General features: G+C 46.0%; 1 protein-coding gene across 8 annotated transcripts in view; it reads right to left on the reverse strand.

The window, feature by feature from the left end:
* The window catches only part of CAMK1D (calcium/calmodulin dependent protein kinase ID), a 389,771-nt gene that overhangs the window by 39,760 nt on the left and 333,679 nt on the right, over positions 1 to 16,332 (reverse strand). For all 8 annotated transcript variants that reach the window (XM_036841516.1, XM_036841510.1, XM_036841508.1 and 5 more), the window contains one exon: positions 14,939 to 15,065. In XM_036841516.1, the coding sequence (XP_036697411.1) occupies positions 14,939 to 15,065 (127 nt within the window). The remainder of the gene's footprint in view (positions 1 to 14,938; positions 15,066 to 16,332) is intronic.

Genomic DNA, 16,332 nt, shown 5'->3' on the forward strand with positions numbered 1-16,332 from the left:
AAATGTTTTCCAAACGCCAGAGAACTGATTTACAAATAAACTTAGCTGCCTCAAATATTTTTGGTGAGTACCTACAGGAACAAAAAAATGAGAGGGTCACAAATAAATTTTGGATTGCAAGCAACTGTCATTTGGGAAGTCCCCGTATTAGGTACAAGTAAGATAAATTGCTGAATACATGCCCTATTTCTGACATGAATTTGGGGGATAAAAGAACCAGAATTAGCCCTAATTCTCTGCATGTGGGTGTCTGTCATTCGTGTTGCTCTCCGTTTAAAAGTTTTTCTCAAAGGGATTTCAGAATTATTAGTTCTAGGGCTAAATGGCAGAAAAGATAGTCCGTTAAATGATCTCTCAGCACCTCCTTCCTGGTCAGATCTTGGGGACTATCAATTCAGGTTTTTTGAGGCTACTGCCGATAGAAACAGTATCCCATCAGCTTAATTTACACCAGTCAGTAGAAGTGATCTCCATATAAACCCCACAGCCCCAGCAGAGCATCCCACGAGCTACTGGAGAGATCTGTGGACAGATGTTCCCTCCTCTGAGCCCCAGGCTTAACCCACGCTCTTTAGTGAAACAGTACGTTCAAAATTTAAAATAATTGAATTTACTGCTGTGAGACTCACTACCAACCCACTGTGGAAAATTCCACTTGGTGGGAAACGTCTTCTATAAACCGAGCTGTTTTATATTGATTCAGAGCAAGGTTTCCTGGTAAAGGGAAGGACTCCAGAGATTTCAGAAAGAAAAAAAACAGAAAGAATTTCAGAAACATTTCATGTTGTTGTTAAAACAACTAAGTTGCCCATTTTCCTTACTGCAAGAGAGAGAGGAAAAAAATGCTTAACCAAGTGGAATTGGAAACAAGGACAGTGGCTTGTGGAGGTGGGGCCCATAGTCACCAGTCCTCAGGCTCTCATAAAATAGAAAAGGAATTTTCCCATTTCCTGCGTCCAAGGATGTGCTGAGAACCATCTCTGCAGAGAGCGGAGAGAATGAGATCTCATCGTGTTACCACGCTCATGTTCAAGGTGATCTGTTCCCCTCCACGGATGTTTGAGGACCACTCCTCTTCGTATTTCAAATATGACCCCTTCCAGTGGGAGAAGGGTGGGGACACAAGCAGGAGGGGCAGCCCAGGGTGGCAGGAGCAGCCCTCAATGCTGGAAAAGGAGAGCTTGTGGTCCAGAACCATGGTGGTGGTGTTTTCTCCTTATTCAATCATTTAATGGGCTGCGTCCCATTTCAGGCACTGGCTTTATGGGTGACGAAAGCACACCTGGCCCCTGCCCTCATGGCACACCTGTTCTCCGGGGCGTTGAGGGTAGACACAAGCCACAGACGTAGTGCCAGCCTCAGCCGCCTTCCTAAGGATGATTATCAGAGTCAGACAAGGTCATGGCAAGATGGGAGAGGCGGTGTTGATTTTTAAGTTTAACTCAGTTGAAGTCCAACCCTGAAAATACTGAACTTACTCTAAATAAAACTCAAAAATATCCAAGGAAAGAAAATATTACCTCCAATAGTCAAATGATGGGGAAGGTGCAAACAGAATGAGAAAGATACAGCCGGGAAAAGAAATCGTTGTGGCTAGTGGTGTTGTTAATAAGTATATGCACGTTGTTCATGTTGTTTTCTAAGAATAAAGTAATAGGCGTAAAGACGAAAGAGTAGGAGAGGTCTGAAGGATGTGAAATGGTTGCCGGGATTTAGGTTCTTGTTAGCTAAAATGACTTTAGTTGTCTGGATTTAAGAAGTTTTAAATAGTCGGGCACATTGGCTTTTCAGTGAAAGAAACCTAGGCTCCACCACTTACTACATGTGTGGACTTGGGTAAGTCCCTTAATCTTTCTCGGCCTCCATTTTGTTCATCTGTAAGATGGAAACATTCATAGAGCCCAACTCTGAGGACTGTTATGAGGCTTAAAGGAAATAAGCAGCACATACGTATGGGTATAATTAGTAGTTGTTATGTAAGGAGGAAAAGTTGGAAAGATCACAGGAGCAAAAAGAATGTAGGTTTTATTACTTTCTAGAATTAAGGCTGAACGGATTCTTGATATCATTTGGTACTTTCCTTCGATTCTAATGTAACATAAAATGATTCATAAATGAATATTTCCACCCTTTTGATGAAAACCCTCAGAAGTCAGGACAGAGCTGGGCCCACACGCGATGGAAGGGCAGGTCAGGAGAACTTGAATCTTAGAGATGGAAGGAGCCAGTCGGTCCCTTTGTTCATCTAGTTCTTGATCCCTGTGGTCACTTCATCACCAACACATTTACATCATCTTCCCCCCTTGGTCCAGGCACCAGCCTAGACACGGCAACAGGAGCAACCTAAATCATCATGGTTGACAGACAGCGCTGTGGGCATCAGGACCATTTGTCCCGATATTAGAGATCCATGTGATGGCTGAGGACCTCTGGCTGTGCGTGGCCCCTTCGTGGCTCTGCATTTATTGAGGGGAGAGAGAGGCTGTGCTCCTTCCACATTTCCTCTCCCTGCCCTGCCCCCCTCCTTCCCCCAGCCCCACCCTCTCCTACCTCCAGGCCAGGTGTCATCAAGATTCCCATCCCCACTGTCCTGAGTTCTCCCCCATCCTTTAAGTAGCTACAAGGGTGCAATGCCCAGTTCTAACCAGTTCTTGTTTTCATTGGCCCGAATTATAATTCTTTTTTAAAGGGGGGGTTTAAAAATTATTCTGGAAGACTGGTTATAAAAACGGGTATATCCTAATTTTCTCCCTAATTCTTTTTCTTTTTAAATTAAGTATAGTTGATTTACAGTGTTGTGTTAGTTTCTGGTGCAGAGCAAAATGATTCAGTAATATGAAAATGAATATATATATATATTCTTTTTCATATTCTTCTCCATAATGGTTTATTATAGGATATTGAATATAGTTTCCTGGGCTATACAGTAGGACCTTGTTGTATATCTATTTTATATATAATAAGTTTGTATCTGCTAATCCCAAACTCCTAATTTATCCCTCCCCACCCCTTTTCCCCTTTGGTAACCATAAGTTTGTTTTCTATGTCTGAGTCTGTTTCTGTTTTATAAATAAGTTCATTTGTGTCATATTTTAGATTCCACATATAAGTGACATAATATGGTATTTATCTCTGTCTGACTTACTCCACTTAGTATGATAATCTCTAGGTTCATCCATGTTGCTGCAAATGGCATTATTTCATTCTTTTTCATGGCTGAGGAATATTCCATTGTGCGTGTGTGTGTGTGTGTGTGTGTATGTCACATCTTCTTTATCCATTCATCTGTCGATGGACATTTAGGGTTGCTTCCATGTCTTGGCTACTGTAAATAGTGCAGCTATGGACACTGGAGTGCATTCCCTAATTCTCCGGAGTGTGTAAAACTGCTGCCATCTGTGCCACCTGCTGAAACAGAGCTGACAAGACACTCAGATCAGCAGCACCTCTACCTGTCTTTGAACGAGCTTCTGTCTTTGAAAGTGAACTTGAAACTTCTAACTTACTATGTAGCCTATGATGTCAGCAGACAGACACGCAGGCAGATGGGCAACCTGCCAGCCTACAGCTTGGTCTAAGGTTCATCTGTTGACCGTGCTGGCTGGGCTCGCCTCCCTGAGGAGGCCACGGAGAAAGGCATTTGACTTGAACTTGATGTATGCCATGGTGGGGAGGAAAAGGCTCTGAGACACGAAAGCCAGTCATGGTCAGAGGTAGTGGAGTCTTCTTTTAATATCATGGCTTTTCCCAAGTCGCTCATGAAAGGAGGTCAGGAGGCCTAGGGGTCAGGGGGCCTGGATTCAAGTTCCACTCTGCTGGGCAGGCCGGCAATGTGATAGCATCTTTACAGGAAGGAGCCTAAGAGAGGAGTAGGTGGTCTAATGGGAGAGCACCGAACTTCCATGCGGGCTTTAAAATCAGACTGTGCACCTGTAGACTGGTGCTAGCATCTGTCACCTCTGACCCAGCACTGAATCAGAGGACAGAATTAGAGGCTGGGCACTGCACCAGTGTACCTCGAATTCATCATCTTTCTGTGCCTTAGTTTCCTGTCTTGAAGGGCACCTGCCAGTCTGTCCCAGTGTTAGGCCTTCATGGAAAAGAATCTGTGCTCACCTGTAGAGCTGCAGGTGTCCCCTCATTCTAAGGCATACAGTTGTCTCTCAGCATCTTGTGGGGATGGGGGTCCAGGACCCCCTGTGGACACCAAAATTGGTGGATGCTGGAGTCTCATACATAAAAAAATGGCATAGTATTTGCACATTACCTACGACATCCTCCTGCGCACTTTACCTCTAGATGACCCGTACCACCCAACACAATGTTAATGCTGGGTAAGTCGTTGCTGGTGAGCAGCAAATTCAAGTTTTGTTTCTTGGAGCTTTCTGGCAATTTTTCAAAAATATTTTTGAACTGAGTTGGTTGAATCCGAGGATGTGGAACCCGTGGATCCAGACGGCCAACTGTACCGTTAGGGATTTGTATCTAAGGACACTTGATCCAAGTTTTCCTGTCCCTGAGGGATTTCCACAGGTAGTGAGAAGGGACATATCTCCTCTGCTGGAGGATACGTGGATAGTCTTAAACCAAACTGTAATATAGTTCCAAAGAGTTAGTGACACTGCGTGTCATCATGGTGGTGAAAAGGATGCCACTGAAACAGTGGGAGACGCACACTACTACGTATAATAGATAACCAAGCAGGACCTACTGCATAGCACAGGGAACTCTACTCAATATCTTGTAATAATCTATAAGGGAACAGAGTCGGAAAAGAATAGATATGTACATATATGTCTATATAGATATAGATATGTATAACTGAATCACTTTGCTGTACGCCTGAAAGTAACACAACATTGTAAAAAAAACACAGTGGGAGAGAAAGAGGACCTTTCTACCCAGCAGTGGACTGTTCAGAGACGGTAAATAAAATTCTAAAGATCAAGGAAAGTAAGATGCAGCTCAGAGGAGCATCCAGTCTCAGTAAGAGCTGCATTACAACGAGGAGGTGGTACTGAACGGGTTTACTCAGATCTGCTTCCTGCCAGCGGAATTTTCAGCAGGAGGGGTATTGGAAAAAAAAAATGCGATGAGGGGCTTCACTGTGAGCATCTTAATAAGCAGGTGTTGCTTCACCTAGGTTTAGAGGATTGCAATCTGGATTGTTGGCAAATAAAAACCACAGCTGAGATACAGAATCATTCCTCGCCAGTGGTTTGTCTTCAGCCCGAAGTTGCGGGAGAGGAGCAGAAGCTTCTTGCGACAGCTCTCTTCTCTTTCCGGGGGTTGTAGGTTCCTCAGCTCTTTCTCACCCTCCCCTAGAGCTGTAATTTACTAAAAATGCATCGCAGATGAGCCGCTCACTTGGATTTTCCTAGTAGCTTCTTGAATTTTACCACAGGCATGAAGAGTCCCCATTAAAGCACCATCCTGGTTTCTCATTACCAGTCTGATCGGGGCTGGGTTACTATTCAAATGCTGCCGGAGCCAAAATGTGGCTGATGGGTGGTGGGGAGAGACTAAGGAACGGGAAGGGAGTGGAAAACGGGAGGGCAGCTGGTATCTGGTGTTTTCAAATGTGGGAGAGACCTGGAACTCAGTGCTACAGAGGAAGAAAAATGTTCTGAGTAAGGCATTTTAGAGCAATGTGGCAACGGATAACCCCGTAATGTGTTCCTTGCAGGTTGTCCCAGGATTCCACCGCCGCCCTAATGGGTTTGTGAACCGCAACCGGATGGCTACTTTGCACTAGAGCCCTCCTCACTTCGGAAATCTGAAGAGCTACACTTCAACATGAAGAAGACTGTTACAGTCATTCCAGTGTTTTGGTTTATAATCATTAAAAGAAAAAAAAAAAAGAGTAAGTTACAAAATGCTGCAGTGCTTCTTTCCTCTCCACCACCGCAAAATGGTTTAGAAACCATGAAACTCCATCCCAGGATTCAAGTACAAGAACTCCATCAGGAGTTCCAGAAGGATGGAGAGTGCTTTACAAATAGTTTTAAGAGGGATTTAGTGGGGTGGGGGCTTTTCCAGGGCAGGGCTGGGTTTACTTGGCACACGTTCTGATCATGAGCTTCTGCCCTCGCCCATATTCACTATGTCAAGGCTAATACCAGGCCCTACAAGTCTCCTCACATGGGGAGGCCCTGTTCTCTCTGACAAATGGGGCCTGGCTGCAAGCGCCCAGTGTGATGAAACGGTCGCTGCTGGTTGTCACTGAGTAGCTGCTGAGAGAGAAGGAACGAGAAAGTTCTGATGTGGGTCCTCCGCCTACTCATCTGTGCCCTGTATGACAATTTATCAGTTACATAAAATCCTGCTTCAACGCTAACAGTCTGAGAGGGTGAGAACAATGATGTAATGCTCAGAGCCGTGTACTAAAATACGGTATTTAAGTGAACAACAAATAAAAACCGAGCTCTTTGGGAGAAAATGACCACACAGAAGAGTGAAGATTAAAGCAGCAGGAACAGAGGATCTATGAGGAAAGATAAAAGGAACTGCGTGACTTAGCCTGCTCAGGAGGACAGAGACGGATGATGTCAACTTAATTGAAGTTTTTCTTGTCTGTTCTGAGTGAAGATGGGAAAAAATGACAGTCAATATCCTTGACACACGAATATTTATACACCTAAAGGATACTAAGTCACACATCTGTAGAAATACAGAAGAGCAGAACCAGAAAAAAATCATGGAGGTCAATGCGTAAGCAGCTTTGGGCAGGAAAAAACTCTCTGCGGGAAAGTGCTCTTTGCAGAAGGCGGCCCTTTGTCTTGTCACTAACCTGAAACCAGGCGCCCCGTGCTCTACTCATCTCCGGCCCGAGCACACCTTTCATAGCTTTTGATCACACAATACTTTGCCTCACTTATTGGTTCTTTCATAGACCAAAGAAGTAGGAATGAAAAGTAAGTAACTGACAGGTGACCAGATCTCTTCCCTAGCTCCCCTTCAGTAATCGTGCAAACTGTGTGAACAAGGTGGAGTCTAAAGAAAGATCACGAGGAGTCGACCAGCCTGCACCCTGCCTGCACACAGTGGGGATAGCGACATCTCTGACCCCCTACCTCAAAGATTCACCGAGATTACTTCCCTGTTTCCCTTTAAAAGCTTTCATGGTGGAGCAGAATCTTGGGAGGTAGTTCTTGGGGGACGCTGAGTCTACCATCTCCCCAGATGGCCGGCATTCTGATTAAAGGCAACTTTCCTTTCTGTCAACATTTGTGAGGACTGATTTTGTAAGTGGTAAGCAGCAGGACCCGACTTGAGGACTAATCATTTCAGCACGCTTATTTTACGTACGAGAAACTGAGAACCCAAGAGTTTAAGGGAAGGGCTCAGGCCTTCCTTGCATCTAAGCAATGGCAGAGATGGAATCTCACAGTCAAGACCCACTGTTGTGACTGCCACCAACTACAGGCTGGGTGGCTCTGAGAACAGTCCCTCATCCCAACACGGAAGCCTGGTTCCTGGAACCCCTGGTTTCCAAGGTCTCATCTAACCGCAAGCCCCTTATCAAGCTTTAAAAATGCAATGATCCCATGAATTAAAAGTGTTCCTTTAATGGTGAAAAAATATGCTGAGAATGTTGAACCAACTGTTCTCCATTTCCACTTAGAAGAGAACACAACAAAACTTGTTTAAACTACTTTAGACAAGTTAAGCCAGGGCTAGACCAAAGACTTTGGCAATGTCTATGCGGGCAACTAAGCTGCGAGAAGAAACTGGAATGACTCCTTCTTCACAGTTTAAGTAATATAACAATGAGCCACCTTCTAAAGAACCAAGATGTAGCTCTGCTTATAAACACAATGATGGATCAGACAGAAATGCACCTTCCTAGTTTTGAGGAACATCCAATAATGAAAGAGTGGTTTCCACTATGCACTCCAAATGGAATACTGCAAAGTGATGGACCATCACTCAAAAAGGCTCGATGAAAAAAGAAAGTCTCATGTAGCTCAAAGGCAAACATCACAAAGCAGTTAGGAGTCTTGCCACCCAGCACCACCCCAGCCTTCTTGCCCTTTTTAAAAGTGAAGTTTGCAATCCCTGAATAAGAAAGACTATTCTTTGGAAGAATAAGTAAAAGCACAGGCTTGCCCTCCTCTGGTGAGGCACTTCGTCACTTAATCTAGAGACACAGGTTCAAAGTTCTTTTAAAAGAGTTTAATTTTCCCATAGAATTTTTCCCATAGAATCTGAGAAATCACATCAGTGCACAAATAGCAACATTGAGAAATAAAACAACAGGCTTTCTTCTACAGAATAGAAGTACATTTGTCATCTTGTAGTGTCTTATCAATTACATGACTGAAATGGGTGCTTTCTGTGACTTATTGTTCCTATTTAGTGATTCAAGAGAGCCCGTTTGGATATTTTAATTAATGCAGTGGAGCAAGTTGCATAAATAATTTTACAAACTTTCTCAGCTCTGACTTTCATCGCTTACTGGCGATGCCAAGGGGAATGTTATATCTGACCCAATTAAATGGATTCTAAATCCAGGTCAATACCACATTAATGGTCACCATGTTACCCTGAGGAGCTGATTGCCACCAGACGGCCTTATCATTTCTCCTAAATTCTCTCCAAGAACTTATTTATGCATGCCCTCCCTCCCCAAGTGAGTCTGCACATTTCCCCCAGGCCCTACATACCAGAAGCCATTCATGATCTTGGACCTTTGTTCTCCTGCTTGCCTGCATCCGTAAGCCCTTCATCTTGGCCCGAGTTCCACCCTTCCTTCAAATCTTGCCTCCTCTGTGAGTTTTCCCCTGCTGGTTCTAGCCCTTACTGATCCATCTCTCGCCTGTATTTGTGAGGCTGCTTCTGAAATATGTCAGTTCCTTCATACTGCAGACATGATACCTTATATGGATCCGTATCACCCACTGGCCATACTGTATTGGAGGAGCCCCAGGTGTTGACAGAGCCCTAGGCGCCGCCTGCAGTAGGAACGCAATACACCTGGATGGAGAGATGCCCTCCATCTCCGGTCATCAGTGACCTGACGCTCAGCATGGGCCCTGGTTCCTTATACGGGGTTCAGATTTCTTTGCTTTCTCCCAAGGTACCTTGTGCCTTGGGATACTTAGGATAAACAGCCCTTTTCCCATTATTTCTTCATTATTCGAGAACTCATTCAAATTGAAGTAGTAACTTGATGTTGGTGAAACTAACTATTCAGCTGAAGAGTCATTTAGGTAATAACTGACACAACAACAAAACAACTGCACTCACCAATGGAAACCAACACTACCTAGAAGGAATCTGAACTAAAGCTGACAGCCATCCTCTGCTCCCAGCTTGGGCTCTTGGGACCTGTGGCCCCCAGGATGGGCAGCAGGAGAACAGTACTCCCTCCCTTCTCTCCCGTAGATGCCTAATGGCTCTGCCCTGTTCAAATGAAAAACTGCCCGGCAAAAAGGAGGCCGTGGCTTCTGTGTCCAAGGTCCCAAATAGTGTTCCCATCAGACTGCTGGTTGGGGGGAGGCAGGTGGACGGGGCTGTGTCCGGCCCCAGGCTCACAGCACACTGGGGTCCTCTGATGAAGACCTGTTTCATCTTCTCTGCAGCATTACTCTGACTACCAGGCTCCCACAGAAATAATTAACTGTTCAATTAATCTATAATTTAAGGTCCCCCAAACCAGTGGTCCCCACTCAGTCTTTATCTTACCTGACTTAGTAGCCACAACTGACACAAGGCACTTCATCCTCCTTGAAGTACTGTCCAGATGCCACTCCCCTGGTTCTCTTCCGACTTCACTCACTGTCCCTTCTCTGTCCCTCTGAGTCCCCGGGACTCAGCCCTGGGACCTTTCCTCTCCTCCATCTACACCCGCCCCCCACTTGATGATTCCATCCAGGTTCATGGCTTTACAATGCATCAGAGGGGACTTCCCTGGCGGTCCAGTGGTTAGGACTCTGAGCTTCCACTGCAGGGGGCGCAGGTCTGATATCCTTGGTCGGGGAACTAAGATCCCACATGCCGCGTGGTGAGGCCAAAGAAAACAAAAACAAAAACAAACCCCCAAACAACCAAAAAACCAAATAAAGTGCACCAGAGGCCATCAGTTCCCAAATACCGTCCATCCCCACTGCTCAGGGATCCATATTTGCGATTTGCCTACTCGCTAAAATGCATTTGCAGCCCCCAAATCAACACTTGGGATGCTTTTGCGGTCATCTGTAGACCTGCCCAGAGCGGGCAGGGAGTCACCCGAGCGCTCGCGCCCAGCTGAGGGCGAACACCGCAACGCCCTGCCCTCTTGTTTTGTCTCTCACAGTGACGAGATCTATAGTTTTCATGGTCCAGTCAGTGCCACGTTTTCCCACACTTTTGTGCATCCTGTTGATTTCAATTTCACTATTAAAAACGGCCCCCAGGCGTCAGTGCCGAGGGGCTGTCCAGCGCTCCCAAGCACGAGACGGCTGCGCCTTACGGAGAGAACGCGTGTTCCATGAGCTCCATTTAGGCGCGAGTTACAGTGTCGTCGGCCCGAGCTCAACGGTAATGAATCAGCAACAATATTAAATAAAGTGTCACTGGACAGAGATACACATATAACAAGGTCAAGTATCGACCAGCTGGTGACAGTGCTGGGACTAGAGACCCGCAGGAAGCCAGCCCTGTATTTCCCCTGGGAGCGGGGCTCAGGGTCTGCCCGTTCAGTGCTCACGGTGACTTTATAGGACAGAACTGCTGTGCAAAATGAGAGTCTCCCCTCAGGGCCAGACTCCTATTCCAGCTGCCTTCCTGACCTCACAAACATTATCAAATCCAAACCTGAACCCCTGGTGATATTTCTGCAACGTTCTCCCCCCACATCTTAATTAAAGGCAACTGCACCCTTCCAAGGACTCAGGCCAAAACCCTTGGAATTACCCTTGACGTCTCTCTCTTTCAAACCCTACTTCTGGGTTTTCAGAAAATCTCCTGTCCCCCACAGGGATCTTGGTGAAAGTTCGATCATGTCACCCGTTACCTCAGATCCCTCCAATGGCTTCCAGCCACCCGTGGTCGTGACAGTGACTTCTAAGTCCTGGTCTGCACATGCCCTGCCCACGACTTCTCTGACTTCCTCCTTTCTCACCCTGCTCCTGTCGCTCCTCCCACACTCCTGCCTCAGGGCCTTTGAACCATCCTTGGAATGCTCTTCCTCCCAATAACGGCATGGCTGGCTCCTTCACTGCAATCGTATCTTTACCCCACTGTCATCTTCTTAGTGAGGGCTGCCTTGATCAGTGTAGTTAAAATTACACCCCCCTACACACACATACACAGACACACACACACACTTCCTATTGTCTTTCCTGCTTTATTTTTCTGCATAGCACTCATGTCCACCTAAGATACTAATTAATATATTTAGCTGTTTGCTTATAGCCCATTTCCCTCTCACTCAGATGTAGTAAGTACCACGAGGTTGAGGATTTTTATCTGTTGTTTTTTCTTTCTACTGATGCATCCCCAGTGCCTAGCACAGAAGGTAGGCACTAAATAAATAATTCTTGAATGAGGCATAATGTAGCACTTACCATACACTATTCAATTTACCTGTTAGCCCTCTGTCTCTCACAAGACTGTGAACATTTTGAGGTCAGAGACTCTAATTCGTATTTGTATTCCTAACACCAAACTACTGTGCATGACACATAACAGGAATTCAATAAACACATGCTGAATGAAGAGAAGGGGAGCAGAGAAATAAAAAATTGCTCATGTTTATGAAGCTTAGGTTTTTATTGAATTCAACAAGCATCTGTGCAAAGATGAGCAAGCCAGAGCCCCTGCTCTAGTGGAGAGGGGGAGAGACACGGATAAATATGGAAGCTGATGCAATGTTGTAAGAGCCATGATGAGAAAAGGAAAAGAACCTGGATGACAAAGGAGAGGATGGATGTTGGGCAAGCAGTCAAAAGAGGGTCATGTAGGGCTTCCCTGGTGGTGCAGTGGTTAAGAATCTGCCTGCCGATGCAGGAGACATGGGTTCGAGCCCTGGTCCGGGAAGATCCCACATGCTGCGGAGCAACTAAGCCCATGCGCCACAACTACCGAGCCTGCGCTCTAGAGCTCACGAGCCACAACTATTGAGCCTGCGTGCCACAACTACTGGGCCCACGTGCCACAACTACTGAAGCCCGCATGTCTAGAGCCCATGCTCTGTGACAAGAGAAGCCACGACAATGAGAAGCCCACGCCCCACAATAAAGAGTAGCCCCCACTCGCCGTAACTAGAGAAAGCCCGCGCACAGCAACAAAGACCCAACACAGCCAAAAATAAAAACAAATAAATAAATTTAAAAAAAAAGAAAAAGAGGGTCATGTAAGCTGGGCTTTGATGGCCGAATAGGAGCTTGCCATGCAGACTGTTGGGGAGGAACATGCCGAAGCTCAGCTGCTCACTGCCCAAGGCATGTCTACATAGACACAAGCTCCCCAGTGTTGCCCCTTTCTCACTCTAAAAGGTCCCCCAAGAATCTTGGTGCTCAATAAATGTGAACAAACAGAATTGCTATATTCCCATAGTCCTCCTTTTCCCCCTCTTCACTCCAAGAAAACTCTGTATCTGACAACAGAATTACCCGATGGCTCCACTTGCCACCATTTAGGGTAAAAGAGCAAAGGCCACATCCAAACATCAGTCCCAGTTCCCAGACTCATCAGCGACTGACATCTAAACACAACCAGACCACTAGGATGGCAGCCACTTAGAAACCCAGAGAAACTGCCATTCCACAAGCTCTGTCAAAATGTAAAAAAGCGAAAATCAATTTAGAAAGTGCTAGAGCTTTCCAACATCAGAGCCAAATATGAGAACAGTATGATGCATATGTAAATATGCACATTCTTTGTCAGAGCCGACGTCCTGAAGCAGGAGCTGGGCGGCTACAGCGTCCTCGGCTTCCTCGCCCGGTGTGGCCTGGGCAGCAGCCCCTGCGGAACAGAGCAAAGCCATTCCAGCCAGGAGACTGGACCCCATGACCACATAGGCCTGTCCATTTTCTGATGCCTATGACTCACCACGGTTGGAACCGGCATTTCTCCTCCCTGTCTTTTAAGAGAAATGAGAATAAGCTTGTCTCATTCATTTTTATTTGCCGCTTGCCTGGTGGCTTGGACTGAACTGGAGGAATTCCACACACACACACCGCACACGCTCACATTTCCACCCACGGCCCCCACCTCAGGGCATACACATGCGTCTACACGTGCACCTCACACCACAGCTGTCGATCCAAGTCCTCCTGATGGAGTCCGGGCTCCTCCTGAAACCATGACTTCTCTGTCCTAGAACGGGGACTGCTCACCCTGCCATGCAGCTCCATCAGAAGTGCTGGCTTCGCAGACACGATCAGAAGCATCTCCCCTTCTGTATCTAGTGCATACACACAAGCCAGGGACAAACTTCCTGGGTACTGTGACAGTCAAGAGCTAACAGGTACTGACCACATCTTCTCCTCCCCTCCTACATTTATACCATCTTGATCTCCTCCTAAATCTGGGGCTTCCTTCCCTTCCCCTCATTTTAATCTCTATTCCCCTCAAGTCTGTTCTTTTCTCCTGAGTTCCTTTAAAAGTGCAACAGCTGAGACCTTAACAGTGATGACTTAACGCCCATTATCATGCAAGCACTTGAAGGGCCCTGAAGTGCCTCTGAAGTCTTTCGGAGTTTCCGACAATGCTCTGGGCCCCAGACCCGTTTAGCATGAGGCCTGCTTCCCTCAGCCTGCCTGGGAAGGTCACGCGGTTGTATCCCCAAACAAACAGGAATGACATTGGTCATATAACATCACCTCCTCTCCTTCAGGGCAGGCTCACTGTTCTCATTAAGAAAAGCCGTCATGGTTTGTATGATGAGAATTCAGCCTTGGTCTCCATTTTCTCAAAGCCTCTTCCAGTCTCAGTTCTTCCTGCTCTTAGACCTTCCTAGCTTGCACTCACTCTCTCCCCAGCACAAGCTGATGCCTCTACCTGGAACTCTGTCCCCTGACTTTCCCATGGTCGGGGCTGCTTCTCGTCATGAAGGCTAACGCCTGAGTCTCCTCCTGTCCCCTTAACTGTCCCAACCCCTCTTCACACCTGTCATTCTATCATACACTCCCGTTTTGTCTTCTTCATAGCATGTAAGATCTGAAGCGCCCCTGTCCACCTGTTTCTTTTCTGCCTGTCTCTCCCAACTAAAAGGTCAGCTCCATGAGGGCAGGTGTTCCGTCTCATTCACTGTCTTCACCCCAGTGCCTAGAACAGCATCTGGTACATAGCAGGCACTTGCTGGATGAATGAATACAGTCATGTAAATGGAAGCCTCAATAACTTCGTACACAGTTCTGATGGCCTTTCTCCGGGACCCCAGAAGATGGAAGTTGAGTCTCAGTTATGTGTTCAGATCTGCCATAGCATTTTCTGCATTCTGAGTGTCAGGGACAAAGGATCTCTGGGGTTCTGATTTTAGAAAAAACTTTAATTCTTGGCTTCTCCAGGACAGATCAGGATTGGCTAATTAAAGGAGTGACTTGGTCAGGGTTTGAATCAGATTCCTCCTATCAATATTTTCTTTCTACGTGTTTCTATCTCAACATTTTGTTTTATGTGTGTTTGCACCTTATTGTCATCCCACATGTCACTGTAAATCATTTAAAAACATAGACACACATGACATATTTCTGGTCTTAGAACCTGGGAATTCACCCAAATCAATTCCTGGCCTCCACTCAGGCCCACACCCAAATCAAACGGGATTTCTACCCAACTATTAAAAGGTTTCAGGGGAAATCACTTCCCTTCAAACTCATTCCAGTGTCTCTCAATCTTTTTATTCCTCCCTCAAGGGAAACGAAGGCAGCTGTGATCACGTGCCAGGCTCAAATGCTTAAGACAAGCGATCAGGTTGACAAGCGGGAAAACACACACGCGCAGTCCTTACCGACATAGCCCGGGGTTCCGCAGGCTGTGGACATCACGTCTCCTTTGCCCTCCATCTTGGACAATCCGAAGTCACTGATCATGATTTTGGACTCCTCATCTTGACTGTAGTACAAGAGGTTCTCAGGCTAAAATGAAATGTAAAAAAAAATTACAACCTGTTTTAAAAGCTGGGTTAATTGTGGGAGCCTCACCAAACCACCAAAACTTAATGACAATGGAAGAACAGACTTGACCTTTAGACACAGTAAATGCCTTAAGAAAAGCAGTGTTTAAATCAATTTTCACTGCAAAGTAAAGGAGCTGCTACAGTGGAGGATTACTGGACTGAATGTCAATATTATGACATAGTATGAGTGTGTTTCATGTTTGGTAATTGCAATCATTGTTGCTTTTGTTGTGGTCATCCATGTACAATGCTTGATGTCAGTCTATTTATCTCTTGTAAAAATAAAATACAGTGTGTATGTGTGTGGAAAAAAAAAATAAGAAAAGCAGTGTTTAGTGAAAACAATGCAGGGAGCCTTATATAGTATTGGGCAGTTACGGATTTTCAATAAATGTGAGTCCCTTTCCCTTATTAGTATTTTCTCCACTTAAGAACAATGAACCATATACTGAGGCAACTAGAAAGCAGATGCCTCTCAGACTTGTCAATTCATTTCTTGGGTTAGGGGAACGGAGATTCCCAGAAAGAAAACTGCCTTTGCAGGTGCTATTCGGTTTCTTTTTTCTGACCCTTGTCAGCAACCTGTCTCCAACCTAAGGGTCTCTCTCCCCGCCCTAAGGGACGTCCTGTGTCCATAGCTCGGGCACATGCACTGCACTTCCCCCTTTCCTGGGCCAGCTGATACCCGAGTGCTCGGCTCCCTGGGAAACAGGGGGAGGTCATCACGGAATGAATCAGAGGTGGAAGATCTAGAGCTTTCTAGCCATGTGTCCTTAAAAGCTCTGTTTCTGTAGAAGATGGGTCAAGATGGTTCCTCGTTTGCTTCCCTGACTGTAAAATGTCAGAGCTCAGGCAGCAGTAACGCACGACATGCAGCAAAGGTCTGATTACAGCTCCCGTTTCCACTCTAAGTCTGTACATCAGTGGCACCTCCGTGGCGTCTATATGGGAGGAGGTTAAGGATGTCAATCCTGGGGTAAACCAGGAGACAGCAAAGTTTCGTTTGTATGACATCTTGTGGAAAATTGGGGAATCTGGTTGTTTCTGGCAAAAAATGGGGGCGGGGCTTATGGAGACAGAGGGAGATGTTGAGCAAGCATCCCCCCACTCTTGCTGTCTCTCACAGTAATTTTCCATCCATGACCCCTCACTCTGCTCAACGGCTATACATCCCCATGTGTCCTTGCCACATGTGCAGTGGAGCCCAATTCTCTCCCTTAATGCAA

The sequence above is a fragment of the Balaenoptera musculus genome, chromosome 2, assembly GCF_009873245.2.
Source record: "Balaenoptera musculus isolate JJ_BM4_2016_0621 chromosome 2, mBalMus1.pri.v3, whole genome shotgun sequence".
Classification (NCBI taxonomy): domain Eukaryota; kingdom Metazoa; phylum Chordata; class Mammalia; order Artiodactyla; family Balaenopteridae; genus Balaenoptera; species Balaenoptera musculus.